The sequence below is a fragment of the Cydia strobilella genome, chromosome 2 (genome assembly GCF_947568885.1).
Source record: "Cydia strobilella chromosome 2, ilCydStro3.1, whole genome shotgun sequence".
Lineage (NCBI taxonomy): Eukaryota > Metazoa > Arthropoda > Insecta > Lepidoptera > Tortricidae > Cydia > Cydia strobilella.
The window spans coordinates 19235730-19250900 of record NC_086042.1 but is presented as its reverse complement, the minus strand read 5'-3'; the positions used below and the strand labels follow the sequence as shown (position 1 = coordinate 19250900).

Below are 15171 nucleotides of genomic sequence, written 5' to 3'. Positions count from 1 at the left end.
GAGAATATAACCTCCTCACGGAGCTTTACGTCTAAATTGACATTGACATTATATGACATTATTGACAATTCCAACCTAGGGTTGTGCTTACCGTTTCATTTACCGGTTGTACCAATGCTACTGGTACATTCATCCATATAATAGTTATAGACGCGCCACCGAGCGACCGGGGGTAAGAGAAAGAATATTCATATAAAATTTGTGCAGCATAGGATTTTTTCTCTTTCACTCTTATAAATTACGGTATTTCGCCATCGCCTCCTACCTATGATGCCACCCGGTCGGTGATAAGGACAAAGCATGGCACTATTTTCTCTTTCCTCTTATAGGAATCGCAATAACACTATCTTTCTCTATCAAAGAGTGTCAGGCCCTTGCCATCCTGTGACAACGGCAAGAAGTAATGTGTGAGTCCAATGACATATGCTATTTACATTGAACATATGCTAATGCGGGCTGGGCTTCATTTTAGGCGAGGTAGGCTTCCCATCCCTTTCCAATGAAAATAGTTTCAAAAAACTAGTAGTCTGCGGTCCGCGCGAAATACTATCGCGCTGGACTCGTGTTAAGCATTGAACATATCTTTTATACAAAATATACAGTTATCACGTTATAGATAAATATAGGGAATAATAAAAGACGCCATATTTTCCCAACAGGTAGATATTTATTGTACTGTTGTGGTATACTCAACACATCTAGAAGGATCAGTTGGAAAATATTCTTGGCATTTAGTCATGAGTCTTTTGAGTGCTTGAATGTATTTCCGTTGAGTTTCGTCGTTCATGACGTGAGCCACATTCTTGGAGAAAATCTTCTCTCGTCCTGTACGGGCGTGAATACCGACCATAGTCACGCCGATGGGCCATGGAGCATTACCAATCGCCATCTGGAGGTACGCGTCACTCGCCTGGGAAAGAGGGAATAAGTTGTCAGTCATACATTTTTGGGCTATCCTGACTTGTTAGTACAGTATTTCTTCCTGTTTGCATACTGATTAATCAGGTAGTAGTACGTACTAATCATAGAGTAACTTATACTAGAGCGGTACTGTCATAGTAAATTTTGTAACCCCAGTAAATTCACTGCCATCTGTCGACACTTTAAAATTAAAATTGAAGATTTGTAAAAATACGATAAAATGTATTTAAATATATATAAATTATTTTTTTTATTTGCATTAATTATTTTGATGATTTTGACCCATGTTCTTTCACTGATATGCGTTTAAATTGTTAAATAACAAACGAAACCGTCAACGCCATCTATACGACTGTAGGCCAAAACTAGTAGCGCCCTCTGAACGAGAATCAAATTTTCTTGATTTTCGAGGCACGTTTTTTCCTTAGACTGTATCCATCTATTACGGAGTTATATTTATCTTTGGTACTAATATATCATCAATTAGGTTTTGTTATACTGTAGCATGGTCGTCCACAGCAAAACCACGATATTTTATTGTTACAATAAAGCAGGGAGTCTAAATGTATTCTATGCAGTAGCTTTTTTGGATGTTGTTTGCGGTAGGCCATAATGCGCCGCTAGCGCGCCATTTGATATAGGATTACTAACACTGATGCTCTCGAGCATTTCTTAGTGGGTTATTAGTACGCGATAAGCAACGTGTGTGCAGTGTGTGACCAGAGCATTCCTGTTTTAATATCATACATCCATAATGGGTTTTTACTTTTATAATACCTCAGAACTTCACATAATTACGAGTATGTAATCAGAAATATTAACAGCATACATACCATTAGGTAATTTCTCTCCAATAAGCACTTAGTGATTTCCATGAGACTGTCACAGATGTCTTCTGGTAGATTTTTCTTTTTGAGTTTGCGCATTAGGGGTTTGAGGTACACCTGTGTTTGGGTGTATGTTGCACGAGTCATTTTATGCTTTACTGTATTTTTCTCAGCTGCAGTTGCAGAATTGAGTTGCTGTCCCCACATTGTTAAAAGAAACTGAAAAAAAAAAAGCTTTTTGAAATAAATGGCAGAAGATAATATAATTATTAATAGAGATGCACCGGATATTCGGTTACTATCAGGTATCCGGCCCTTATTTTAATATCCGGCCGGATACCGGATAGTAACTTTGCTTGATTTCGGAGTAAACAAATTGGATTTCAGAAACAGTCAAGGTCATAATCGTATTCGTTAATTATTTTAAAACAATTTAAACATTCCCACTCACTTGCACGCGCACTCATTTCGAACCTAGAAATGAGTCCGCGCGAACGTTCACTACGAAACAGGTCAAAACCTGCACAATGCGCATCTGAAAAACTGAAATGTAGGTATAGTTCCGCCGGCCGGATACCGAATATTCGGCCGATGGCCAGGCCGAACATCCGGTATCCGGCCAAACAACTATCCGTTGCATATCTTATTAATTATAAACTAAACAGTCATGCTGTTTCTGATGATTAGAAAATTTGTTAAGCTTAAAAGTTGTTTTCGGGTTGGACTAAAGCAAAGGGGGTGCCGACAATTTTCATCGGAGTGATGGTATTATGACACCTATTTTTTATTGTGTTATCGTAGTGAATACGCTAAAATAAGCATGTTTTGTAGGAAAAACTTTTCTCTAAAATCAAAAATGTCCGAGATATTTGACCCGCAAGTTGAAACCAGTACTTGACAAATTAAAATCAATCGTCTCCACTAACAGAACATCAGTTGTGCAGAAGGAGTGAAACTCTTCTTTTCTGGTTGTGTCTGAGCAACATATGTATACAAATACTGGAATTCTAGCGCTATCACGGTCTTCTCAGCAATCAATTTTATGTTGGTCTTCCCCATATTGACCTTAATATAATAGCAATAAAGTAACTTTTATATTACTATTTTATACTTATAAGGTATATTTTTACCTGTAGCAGTGTCATGATAACATTCATATCATGATTCCTGTCTCCTTGACCCATGGTTTTGGCCATCTCTTGAATAAACTCATATGTGACAGAATCATCTAAGGCATCTTCTTTTAATGACTTCTCAGTATCACTCTAAAAAACAAAAGCAAATTATAACAACGTGCAACAATTTAATTTCACTTCTCAGCCTTCTTTACTTTGGTAAAAAAAAGCAAAACAATAAAATTGAAACAAATATAAATATTTTCATTATAATACTTTTTTTAGTCTATTTCATTAATAATTACTAAATTAATAATAATTATAATACTAATATAATACTAATTTGTTAATTGAAAGAAAAATACCACTGCGTAAAAACCGACCGACCGTCGACCAAATATCCGGTATCCGGCCGCCGAATATTCGACCGGCGGAACATTTTGAGTATTGCAGGTGCGCGTTGTGCAGGTTTTGACCAGTTTCGTAGTGAACGTTCGCGCGGACTCATTTCTAGGTTCGAAACGAGTTTTATCATTACGGAATAACTTCGATTAAAGTACACGTGTGCTCACGTATTTTGCTATAAACAAATAATACGTCGGATGTGTTACGCAAATGTTACACATGAATTTTTAAATTATCATTAACAACTTAGATTATAACCGAAACTGTTTTTTAGATTCAATTTGTGTACCCCAAAATCAAGCAAGTTACTATCCGGTATCCGGTCGGATATTACAATAAGGGCCGGATAGGCTGGATACCGGATAGTAACCAAACTCAAGGGAAAACTTTATAAAACAGCAATAAGACCCGCTATACTATATGGTACAGAGTGTTGGGCATCCAATAAACAGCAGCTGTCTAAGCTACACACGACAGAAATGCGCATGTTACGCTGGTCAGCGGGTGTCACACTGCTGGACAAAGTACGGAATATCCACATCAGAGGGAGTTATAAGATCGCGCCCATAATCGACAAGGTTAAAGAACGCCGCCTATGATGGTATGGACATGTACTCCGCCACCCTGAAGACCATATGGTACGAGCTGCCCTGAGCATACCCACGACAGCACGAGGCGCCGGAAGACGGCCCGCCACCTGGTTGACGACGGTCCAGAAGGACCTAAAAGAGATAGGAATAGACAACACCGTAGCCCAAAACCGGGAACAGTGGAAAATGCAGACAAGGAGAGCCGACCCCAGATGATGGGATAAGGCTTAGGACAAGAAGACCGGATAGTAACCGAATATCCGGTGCATCTCTTACTGGAGACCTTTCTCAATGAATATTTTCAATGTGATGCAGACAGACATTGCGCCTGAGCAGAGATTAACCATTGCGACTGACTGATAAAATTTGCCTCAAAAAAAATTACCATAGGGCCTGAAACATGTAAATGTAATACAAAAATAAAAAACTTACTTGTGTTCCAAGGGCTAATATTTCATTAAGGTAAGCTTCATCCACTTTGTCCATAGCTTCTTGAAAATCATTTCTAAAACCCTAAAAACAAAGCAGCAATTCATATATTTTATTTTTTTGCTTACAAGTTTAATATGTAAAAATCAGTTAGTGTGGCATGTTACCCTGTTGGCTTCAGGTTCTTGTATTTCAATTCTCCGCAATCTTCTGAATGCTTGTACTTCACTTTCACCATACAATAGTATTGGATGGCCCCTCTCTCTCAACCGTTTTATAACCTCTGATCTTGGTAGAGGTGCACTTTCTGTTTGCTCTGATTCATTGCTTTCTTGTCTCTTAGCTGAAATTTTGTATTACAAAAATTTTGGATACATGCAATTGGAATAACAGATTAAATAATTCAAGATGCTACAGCACAACTAATCATTTTAATGTTCAAGCTGAAGCATATCTTGTACACTACCATTCCTACAGATTGATACATGACTTGATGTTTTGGATACATGGCTTAAATAGGTACTTGTACTATGTATCTGAACTTCCACCACAGTTCGAAAATATAGGTACCTTTTTCCCGCTTTTCTACTGTGTGCTTATCTTCCTCGGCTTCTTTACTGGATTGACCATATTTCTTGAAATACTCCTCTTGTTCCTTTGCGAGAAGGTCTCCTCTTTTGAAATACTTTTTATTCGCATTCTGTAAAATTAAATATTATGTGATTAGGTGGTATTTACTAAGTAGTTGATATTGTAAAATATTGTTGTTGTGCTAGAGGTGTTAGAGCTTACCAAAATATTCTTTTCCTCGAGTAGCTTCCGTTTCTTAGCAATTTCTGCTTTTAAGATATCCATAAATTCGAGTTTCTAAAGTACCTACGTTTTTGACTGAATCTTATTGAATAAACATAAACTAATTGCTAAACAACGCCGTCAATATACAAAAATAGATGCACAAAACATATGCTCCACACCACTATGCTATCTGTTTGTGTTGACTAGTGTTGTGTCTGTCACTGTCATATTTAACCCCACTCTCGTGCCCGAAGTAGCGAACTATAGTTGGTCAAACCAAATTGGCAGTAAATAAGAACCAAAAAAGTCAACGTTTTTTTTTGGGTGCTAGTACTAGTGTAAGACAAAGATAGTATGATTATATCTGTCTATGTTTGAAATGAGACAGTGCTGTCTCGCTTGCACCAGTCTTTTTTTTTTTACTTGACTTGGGCTCTATTGCACTAGGGCAATTAGAGCGGCAGGACTGTGTGGGGGATGGTAGCCTGGGGAAAATCCAGGACCCTTCCGCATCACACGAGACGGTTTTCCTACCCTGGAATACTCCTAAAGAGTTTTCGCTCCAACGCAGATCGGTTGAGCGGTCTCAACCCATCTCAACCTGATCTGAGGGTGTAAAGGGAATCGAGCTAATGGGAGTTTTATCGCTGGTTTGCTACAACCTAGCCTAGCCGAGAAGACTCCAGCAAGAAACTCAGGTAGGCCCGACGACTGTCGGAGTGATGCTAACCGGTACGCGGCGGTACCGGGTTGATAAGGGACTTTGTAAGGGACTGAATGTGTCGATGTGGTCGCGTGGTGGACGTCCCCGCCGGCGGCACCAGTCATTACATACGGAAACCGAATGAAAATTCCGTGCGTTTATGCGCACGCTAAAAGTCGTACGGTTTTACAACAAAACAAAACAAAATGGAAAAATAGCTAAATCACGTATGATGCCATAGATAACATATTCTGGATATACCTTAACACACCATCGCAACGCACCCATAAGTAAGAGCGAGAAATAGTTATTTGTGCAACAAGAAAGGAAAATTGGTTTTTCTTGCGAGTGTTGATTTTGAGTCCCGAGTAAGCGAAAGATAAGTTAGAATTTTGAGCCTAGCGAGGGACTCAAAAACACGAGATGTAAAATAACTTTGCTCTCGGGTGACATATAATTTTTCACCCCAGTAGTGAGAACATAATAAAGGTTAAAATGTATTTCGAATTTGTAATAGACCCCGAAGTATAAAGTGGCAGTTCATGGCCTTCACTAAATTGAAAATCTACTTTGTTTCACTCCCTGGAGTGACGAAAGTCGCACTTTCCTCACTTCAGGGAGTGACGAAAGTGGGCTTGTTCGAGCTGCTGAGGTGAAAAAGATATCGCTTTCTCGCTCGTACTTATGGGTACGTCGCACAATGACCTTGGTGCGGTGCGATGGTGTGTTACGGCTTTTATATGTGCGTCGCATCGCACCGCGAGCTTGGTGCAGCAAAATGTCTCTTTCTCGCTCTAACTTGTAGTTGCATTCTTAACGCACGTACGGCGTCCGCCTTACTATAGTTGGTTAAGCAACTCTTGTCAGTAAATGAGAAAAAAAAAAAACTACATTCATCCCCTTCTTCTGGGCGCCAGCACCAGTGCAAGACAAAGACAGTATGACTCTCTCCGTCTAAGCCCGAAATGAGACAGTCCCTTGACAAACTATATCAAGGTCGTGGTGCGGTGCGGTAGTCTGTTACGTATTTATGTTTGAAAAAAAAAAAGGATTGACGAGTCTGACGGACAGCCCGTATCGTAAAGGTAGGGCCACACTCGTGTGCGAATCGCGGCGCGAACGCGAGTGTGGAGTCTAGTTCGCTAATCAGCGAAATCGACTCCACACTCGCGTTCGCGGCTTCGCGCTGCGTAGTCTGGAGGACGCTTTACACCGAAGCATTTTATATGCAATCGACAAAATTTTGGAACTAGCAACAGCAACACATTAAATGTCATTTGAATAAAAGTAAGTTTTTTTGTTCTTGGTTATTCTTATTCGCAAAAACCGAAACGGCTTTGTACGTATTTTGTCGTAATACATGATTCAAGGGTAGAAATCTGTGCCTAAGAATAACTTTTCGCGATAAGCATTAATATGACTACAAGAAGCTATATCTCATTATAGTGACAATATGGATGAGAAAATCATAAACTCGTGCCCTAACTGTTGTCAAACATACAGTTTGAAAAGTAAGTTGTTTATTTATCTAGAACAAAAAAAAACACAAATTCTTTTAAAATTATTTTATTACACGTTTTCATTTACCTGCAGGCTTGGCGCCGGAACCTAAATCGAACATTCCTCTTTTCATAAAATGTGGCCACTCCATATGCGAATGTTGCGTTCGCAACATTGTGAAGTCCGGCGAGCCGATAGAGTGCAAGATATGTTTGCGGACGATGGAGATCAAGACTACGGATATCGCGAAGCTGCTTCTGAATAAGATACAGTTGTACAGTCTGTTCCCCGTGAATGTGAATGTGCTGGGGGAGCTGGCACTCACGATGATTGTGGTAACTATTGTGGTAACACATTTTAATTTAAAAAAATGCTGCAATGTCAGCATTCTTGTGGAGCAGGTCAAGTTGAATTGTAGTGAAATCAAGTAGTAATAGTAAAACACTATTGCACAAAACAAGTACATGGCACAGTGTGAGTATAATAAAAGTGTTCAAAGGCGAACTTGTGTCTTCCAGCTAACCTTTAAGCAACTGACAGAGATAAATGAGATATGTCAAAATAAAGAAATCTCATAGTGATTATAGTTATTAGAGGTTCTCAAGAACTTTCTCTGTTTACTATAGGAAATATTCTCCAGGGAGAATATTCCCCATACAAAACGGAGAATGTTCTCAAGAATGGCACAACTCTAATAGTAATTCTTCAGAAAAAATATATCTGTGATCATTTGGGGCATTTTCTATGAAAAGGGACCTTATTGTCGATAATGCTTACGCCGCACAGCTCTGCGCGGCATTGTATTTATATTGGAGCATCGTTAATAATGGCGTAAGCGCCATCAACAATAAGGTCCCTTTTTATAGAAAATACCACATTTTTAGTTATGGTTATTTATTGATAGAAAACTGCACAAAAAAAATACTCAAAGAATTTCTTGGATAAAACCTAAAACTTTATAAATTTTTCTACCACATCGGTGGCAAACAAGCATAAGGCCCGCCTGATGGTAAAACTGCACAGTATGCAACCATTTAGGTTCTAGGGTGTGAGGATGAACACGGCCATTAGCATCATGTCAAACAATTCTTCAGAGCACAGCCCATTGTACGCAGTAAAACACACACAAGGAGGCAAAGTCTCAACTAAATTATAATAATTTAGCTCAAACAAATGGTTTGTGTACTTTGATAAACCTTATGAATATTTACTTTTGTATATTTTGAAGTTTTGTTAAAGTTTTACAGCATGTAAAGTTGAAGATGAATTCTATGCAGTAAACCAAATATTTGTAACCAAACAACTTCTTGCCAAATTAACAACTGCCTTCATGGAGCCTTTTTGCATTTTCAAATGGCTGGTCTCAATAACATGCTTGTTTAGAATTTTATAAAGGTTTCCTGATGTCAGGATATAAATGTTATAGCCATAGTATTTATTCATAAACAATACAGGAGTGTGTTCATAATTGTCTATATACCACTGAGCAATTTTGATTCTTCTCCTAACTATAAGCAGGAACTTTTTTTTAAAGGAAAAACCTGAAGTAGAAGAGAAGAAAGCAAAAGAATATTTTATAGATTTGCAAGCCATACTTGACAGCACTGACCAGACTCAAGGTATGGTGGTTTCACTCCTTCTTTCTTGATGTAATTTAATTACAAATTTGGAATTACACCTGTACAATGTCATTGTCTCTCATTAAGCAAAATGTGAGACAAAATACACATTGCACCAAGATATTGGACAGATGGAATACCACTCATATATAACTTACACATGCCAATATAATATAAAGATACTAGGATTTAAAAAAATGTATTTACTTAATTAAATGTATTAACCAGTGACCATGGTAATAGGTGCTTTTGTGCTTATTAAATTGAATTCCTGTGTAAACATATTATGAATTAGCAGGTGCTGAAAATGAATTGCATTAAAAAATTATATAATAAAACAAAATGCTTAAGTAGATATCAATTTTTTCAGATTTATCAATTTTTTTATTAGAAATTGTACAAAAAAGTAAATAAAATAAATATATTTATTACAAATACGTAAGTTCAATCTCTGCCAATCAAGACTTTAATTAATAATAATATTTTTTTCAAATTATCAATAATTACTGTTAATGTCTAAAAGTCTACGTCTTGTAGCTGTTGTGTACAGTCAAGAGCATAAATATATATACATTCCCAAAGTTTCAAAAATATGAGTACACTCTTACACTTTAGACAATCACATATTTTTGAGCCATTTGTCTGGATTGATATTTTTGCCTTCGACTGTACAGAGGTACACAACAGATTTGGTTAAGAGTTATAATGAAAAAACCTGTTTGTATTTGTCTAAAAATTTTGCTTTGCCATAGGTACTTTAAAAGATAAAATCAAAGATAATCAATTAATTTTTTTATTTTTTTTTATTTATTTACACAAAGGGTACATGCTTACAAACAAAATTTATGCATCGCCAAACTGTAACCAGTTTGTTGGCGATTGAAGCGCTCAATAACAAAATGGAATCATGCACCTGAACAAAATAATTAACAGCTGAGACAGTAATCCTTATATATAACATAAAAACTAACATGCACAAATACCTAATAAGTAAATAAATTTTCCCAATGTTCAATTTTCTAAAAGGTATGTTTATCATAGATGCTATTAATTTTCATACCAACTTCAATAACACACAGGGTTTAGGCACAGAAATAGAATATAAAGAATAATATAGTGTGAGACCAACAACATCGTCCATCATTTTATTGTTGTTTTTCTATGTTTACAGGCCAATGCTTAGAATGTGACAGTGCAACAACACAAATGTGCCAACAATGTGCCACTGTCATATGTGCCTCCTGCTTCGAGAAGTCGCACAAGAACTTTGTGGTGTTCAAGAACCATGTTCTGCAGAATATTCAACTACAAGTAACAGCTGATAACTGCAAAGTCCATTGTCAGAAATCGCTCAATTATTACTGTAAAGATTGTGCCAAGTCGGTTTGCATGGATTGTCTGATGGTCGGTTCTGAGAAGTCTTGCAAAAACCATGATGTTGTGTCTATTCTTGAAATTGTAAGTTTGCGTGTATGTCGAATTTTACAGTTTAATACATACTGACTGATTGGAAGTTGATTGGCAGTGAAAAAAATAGAATGATTTTGGTCTTTGTACAGTATAATTTAAATATACATAATATGAGTAGTTTATCATAACACTATGCACTAGTTTCCTGATCTACAATGTCAATATTTTGCATCAATTTAGTTTGAACCTTTATGGGTTCTCAACTTTTCAGTGAAAATATCTAACTTTGATCTACATTTCTGACTTTATAATATTTTATTGCAGTTGGTCCCATTTCGACACTTATTTACACATCTATAACATAAACTTCGTCAAATCTAACACGCCGTTGATAATTATTTATATTTGAGTTTACTAGAAGGAGACAAAATTAAACAAAGGTTTATCATCATCATCACATAACCTATTTGTGCTTTTTAGGGTTCCGTACTCAAAGGGTGAAAACGGGACCCTATTACTAAGACTCCACTGGACTCCACTGTCCGTCTGTCCGTCTGCCTGGCTGCATCTCATGAACCGTGATAGCTAGACAGTTGAAGTTTTCACAGATGATGTATTTCTGTTGCCGCTATAACAACAAATACTAAAAAGTACGTAACCCTCGGTGGGCGAGTCCGACACGCACTTGGCCGGTTTTTGTATCCATGTACAAGATATACATTAGACAGATTGAAACTTCCATAATTTGTAACACAGGATTGGCAAGTAATTCATATAATGAGCTGTAGGTACTAACAAAGTTTATATAATAAATCTTGTTTTTTTTTTGTTGTAGAATGAGAAGTTTTTATCAGACTTACGTGAAATACGTCCCCAAGTTGACGCTACATTCCGGAGGCTAACCAAAACCGCAGTTGTAAGTACTATTTTGTGTAGATCAAATTTATATCAAACTTTAAAAACATAATCAAAATATTGATGGCATAGTACCATCCTAATTTGAGAGATATATTTGTACATCTATTCTGACGACCCTGCCTGTGAAGCCGATGGTCCTAGATTCGAATCCCGGTAAGGGCATTTATTTGTGTGATATTTGTTCCTGAGTCATGGGTGTTTTCTATGTATATAAGTATGCATTTATCTATGTAAGTATGTATATTGTGGCCTAGCACCCTTATAACCTTTGCTTAGTTCGGGGCTAAGTTGATCTGTGTAAGATATGTCCCCTAATATTTATTTATTTATTCTATACCATAGTCAACAATTCTTTACATTCTTTGTATTCTTGGGATTGGTTGCCAAGCGCACCCCAGGCTCCCATGAGCCGTGGCAAAATGCCGGGACAACGCGAGGAAGATGATGAGTGATGAGTCAACAAATTTCTGATAATTTGTAAAGCTTATTGCACTACATATTATAAGGGTAACCTACCCCACTTCAGATATTTATGTTGCTGGAAGCAAGTCGTACCTAATCTTTTTAAACTAATGTAGGACATTGGTGACCAACTCATCAAGATAGACAAGGACAGCGGATCGCCCGAGCTCCTCCAGGTGACGGCGACAATCGAGCAGCATTTCTCCAAATTGCAGGCGGTAGTGCAGGTCCACCGGCAGGAGGTGCTTTTTTAAATTACAGTATTAACAATATGTTTGAAAAACTTTATCTCAACTGCGAGTATCATAAAAAGAACTTACTTTTCTTTCAAAGTTGGTTAAAATAGTTGACTGTTACTCGTTTCATAAAAATAAATCTATTGATGCATAATTCACCAATAATTAAGTAATAATTAATTATTAATTAATTAAGCAATAATTAATTATTAATTAATTAAGTAATGATTAATTATTTTAAGTATAAGTTTAGTTCTAAGATAGGTAGATTGTCTACCATAATTGTACGCCCTAGCAGGCAACTGTTGATACTTATTATTTTTAATTACCACCTTTGTACGTACACAGTTATACAATAAACATTATTCTATTCTATTCTATTCTATAATTGTTTGATATAAATTAAAGTGGAACAGTATGTCGTCACACAAACACACCCGCATACATAGACTGTTAAAATCATAAACCTTCTCTTTAGTCGGGTAAAAAGGTTAAATAGAATATAGTGAAACACAAATCAGCAAAACAGTTTTGCTAGATTGATTCTGCACCAAGGCACCATATGTTAAAATAAAGTTTGAATATGCAAATCAAAATACAATGAAATACAACATTACAAAAAAAAAACAGACAAGTGCGAGTCGAACTCTCCCGCGGAGGCGAGGGTTCCATACAAATTAAACTTATTTGTTTATTATTTTTTACAAATTTATAGTTTTCAGATTTTTCCCTGTACTTGTAATGTAAGACGATATTACTTGCCAAATTTATAGTTCTAGGTCAACGGTAAGTACCCTATAAATATGCGTTTTTTGCGGCTTAAACGGCCGTAACTTTTTTTTACGTTAACTTAGTAGTTTGATTTTTTTTTCAGCTTCAAAGGACTGAGGGCCTACCGCGAACCACGTTCGACGTGTTGTCTCCCTGTCACACTTACGTATGAATTCACAAGTGCGATAGAGAGGCAACACGTCGGACATGGTTCGCGGTAGGCTCTTTGTAGACATAAGTTTCTGGTTTTAATTTTAACTCGATACCTCCACGCGACAGACGGACGGACGGACAACAAAGTGATCCTATAAGAGTTCCGTTTTTCCTTTTGAGGTACGGAACCCTAAATATACAACGTAAAATTGGTCCTAGGTAATGGCGAACATCTCCCGGCTGCGGCGCATCGAACGCGAGTCGTTACTCGGCGTCAGAGATGAGGTGGCCATCGCTATCAAGCAGTCCAAGCAACTCATGAACGCATTGAAGTCAGCCCTGGAGTGTGAGAAGAACCAAACGGTAATTATAGTGGCAAAGAACTATTTGATTGAGAGAGAGGATTTATATTCATAGTTATTTATTATAATATCATTCTTATTACATGTCAATTCATTATTACATACAGTATTATAATTATTTAACCACGTCGTACGTTATTTATTGAATTTATATAATTTACGATATACTATGTATAGGTAGTATATTATATCTTCACATTTAAAAATTTATTAAAACTATAAAATGTGTGCTCGAGAAGCCATGCTTTTAGTTTAGTTTAAAAACATTGCAAGGATGGGGCTGAGGTGACTTCTTCCGGTAATTTATTGTTGACGGTCGGATTCATCACGTGAGTGACCTTTCCGGACTTCGCCAGTCGTCGCTTCACAGGGAGAAGCCTATTTGGGTGCCGCAAAGAGCGCGCCGAGTCTGAGCGTTTTTTAAATTCGCTCAAATTGGCGTAAGTATATATTGCTATCTGATAGATTCCTATCGACGGCAGAGTTAATTAATTCCTAGTTCTTTGAAATATGGTCTTACTGAGATTTCCTGTGCTACCTGGACCACAGATGTTACGGCTCCTTTTTGTAATCGGAACGCGCGCTGCCATTACATTTACTATGGCCATTACATATACATTTACATTTGCTATGGCGTACTTGATGTTAGAAAAACGGACGGACTACAAGTACTACAACTCAATGTCAAAAGTCAAGTGTTGACAACCAGATTTACCGCAAATTTACGGTCAAGGAATTTGATTTCTGTACCATATGGTACATTGTCACAGTATGAGATCCCTAGCCGCTTTCATATGATTATGTTATATTGTCACTGACAATGTATGAAATGGTACCTTGACTGTACGTGGCCGTACTGTACAGTGATATCTACTTCAGCTGTTTTTATGTTTTACTAGGCTGGTTCTTTAATATGTTACCCTGTTTTAGAAAATAATCACTGACCCTTTGTATTCTCTCCTCCAGACGAATCTGTCGACGCTCCTTGAAGAAGCTAAAAGCATAGTTGACAGACCCTGGTGTTTGACCAAAGAAGAATCCGACAAGGACAAACTGACGTATGTATAGTAGCAATGATTAACTATGACGCATTATAACTTATGACCTGAATCGAAAACATAAACTGGGCATTATTTGTAAACGCGCTAAGAACCTATCTTAATCTGTCATTTTGACTAAAAAAACATAAGTTAACTAATTGAGGCTTGTAAAGTTTTGTAAATAAGGGGGTAATAATAAAACTAATAGCGATGCTTGGTGCAGGGTGTGCGTGAGCGAGGAGCTGTGCCTGCTGGTGAGCGACTACGTGCAGCTGGTGGGCAACGCGCAGGCGCGCTACGGTCTGCGCTCCTCCCGCCAGCTGGCCGCCGTGCCGCCGCCGCCACCCCAGCCGGTCTTCCCTCCGACTAGAGGTACAGTCTGATGATAGCTGGGTGTGTGAGCGAGCTGTGCCGTGCCTGCTGGTGAGCGACTACGTGCAGCTGGTGGGCAACGCGCAGGAGCGCTACGGGCTGCGCTCCTCCCGCCAGCTGGCCGCTGTGCCACCGGCGCCACCCCAGCCGGTCTTCCCTCCGACTAGAGGTACAGTCTGATGATAGCTGGGTGTGTGAGCGAGCTGTGCCGTGCCTGCTGGTGAGCGACTACGTGCAGCTGGTGGGCAACGCGCAGGAGCGCTACGGGCTGCGCTCCTCCCGCCAGCTGGCCGCTGTGCCACCGGCGCCACCCCAGCCGGTCTTCCCTCCGACCAGACGTACACTCTGATGATAGCTGGGTGTGTGAGCGAGCTGTGCCGTGCCTGCTGGTGAGCGACTACGTGCAGCTGGTGGGCAACGCGCAGGAGCGCTACGGTCTGCGCTCCTCCCGCCAGCTGGCCGCCGTGCCGCCGCCGCCACCCCAGCCGGTCTTCCCTCCGACTAGAGGTACAGTCTGATGATAGCTGGGCGTGTGAGCGAGCT

General features: G+C 38.5%; 2 protein-coding genes across 2 annotated transcripts; one reads left to right on the top strand and one right to left on the bottom strand.

Moving 5' to 3' along the window:
• Positions 1-645: 645 nt before the first annotated feature.
• On the bottom strand, positions 646-5262 carry LOC134754204 (pre-mRNA-splicing factor 18). The gene is made up of 7 exons (XM_063690368.1): positions 5080-5262; positions 4858-4987; positions 4455-4630; positions 4291-4371; positions 2879-3013; positions 1755-1967; positions 646-910 (listed from the first exon to the last, which is right to left on the bottom strand). Exons 1-7 carry the CDS (start codon positions 5140-5142, stop codon positions 668-670), a joined length of 1041 nt encoding a protein of 346 aa, XP_063546438.1. The 5' UTR covers positions 5143-5262; the 3' UTR covers positions 646-667.
• A 1827-nt stretch (positions 5263-7089) lies between these two features.
• On the top strand, positions 7090-14757 carry LOC134754104 (E3 ubiquitin-protein ligase arc-1-like). Its single transcript, XM_063690183.1, has 9 exons — positions 7090-7296; positions 7379-7620; positions 8820-8904; positions 10076-10362; positions 11150-11230; positions 11811-11936; positions 13074-13217; positions 14183-14274; positions 14480-14757. Exons 1-9 carry the CDS (start codon positions 7239-7241, stop codon positions 14637-14639), a joined length of 1275 nt encoding a protein of 424 aa, XP_063546253.1. The 5' UTR covers positions 7090-7238; the 3' UTR covers positions 14640-14757.
• The last annotated feature ends 414 nt before the right edge of the window (positions 14758-15171 follow it).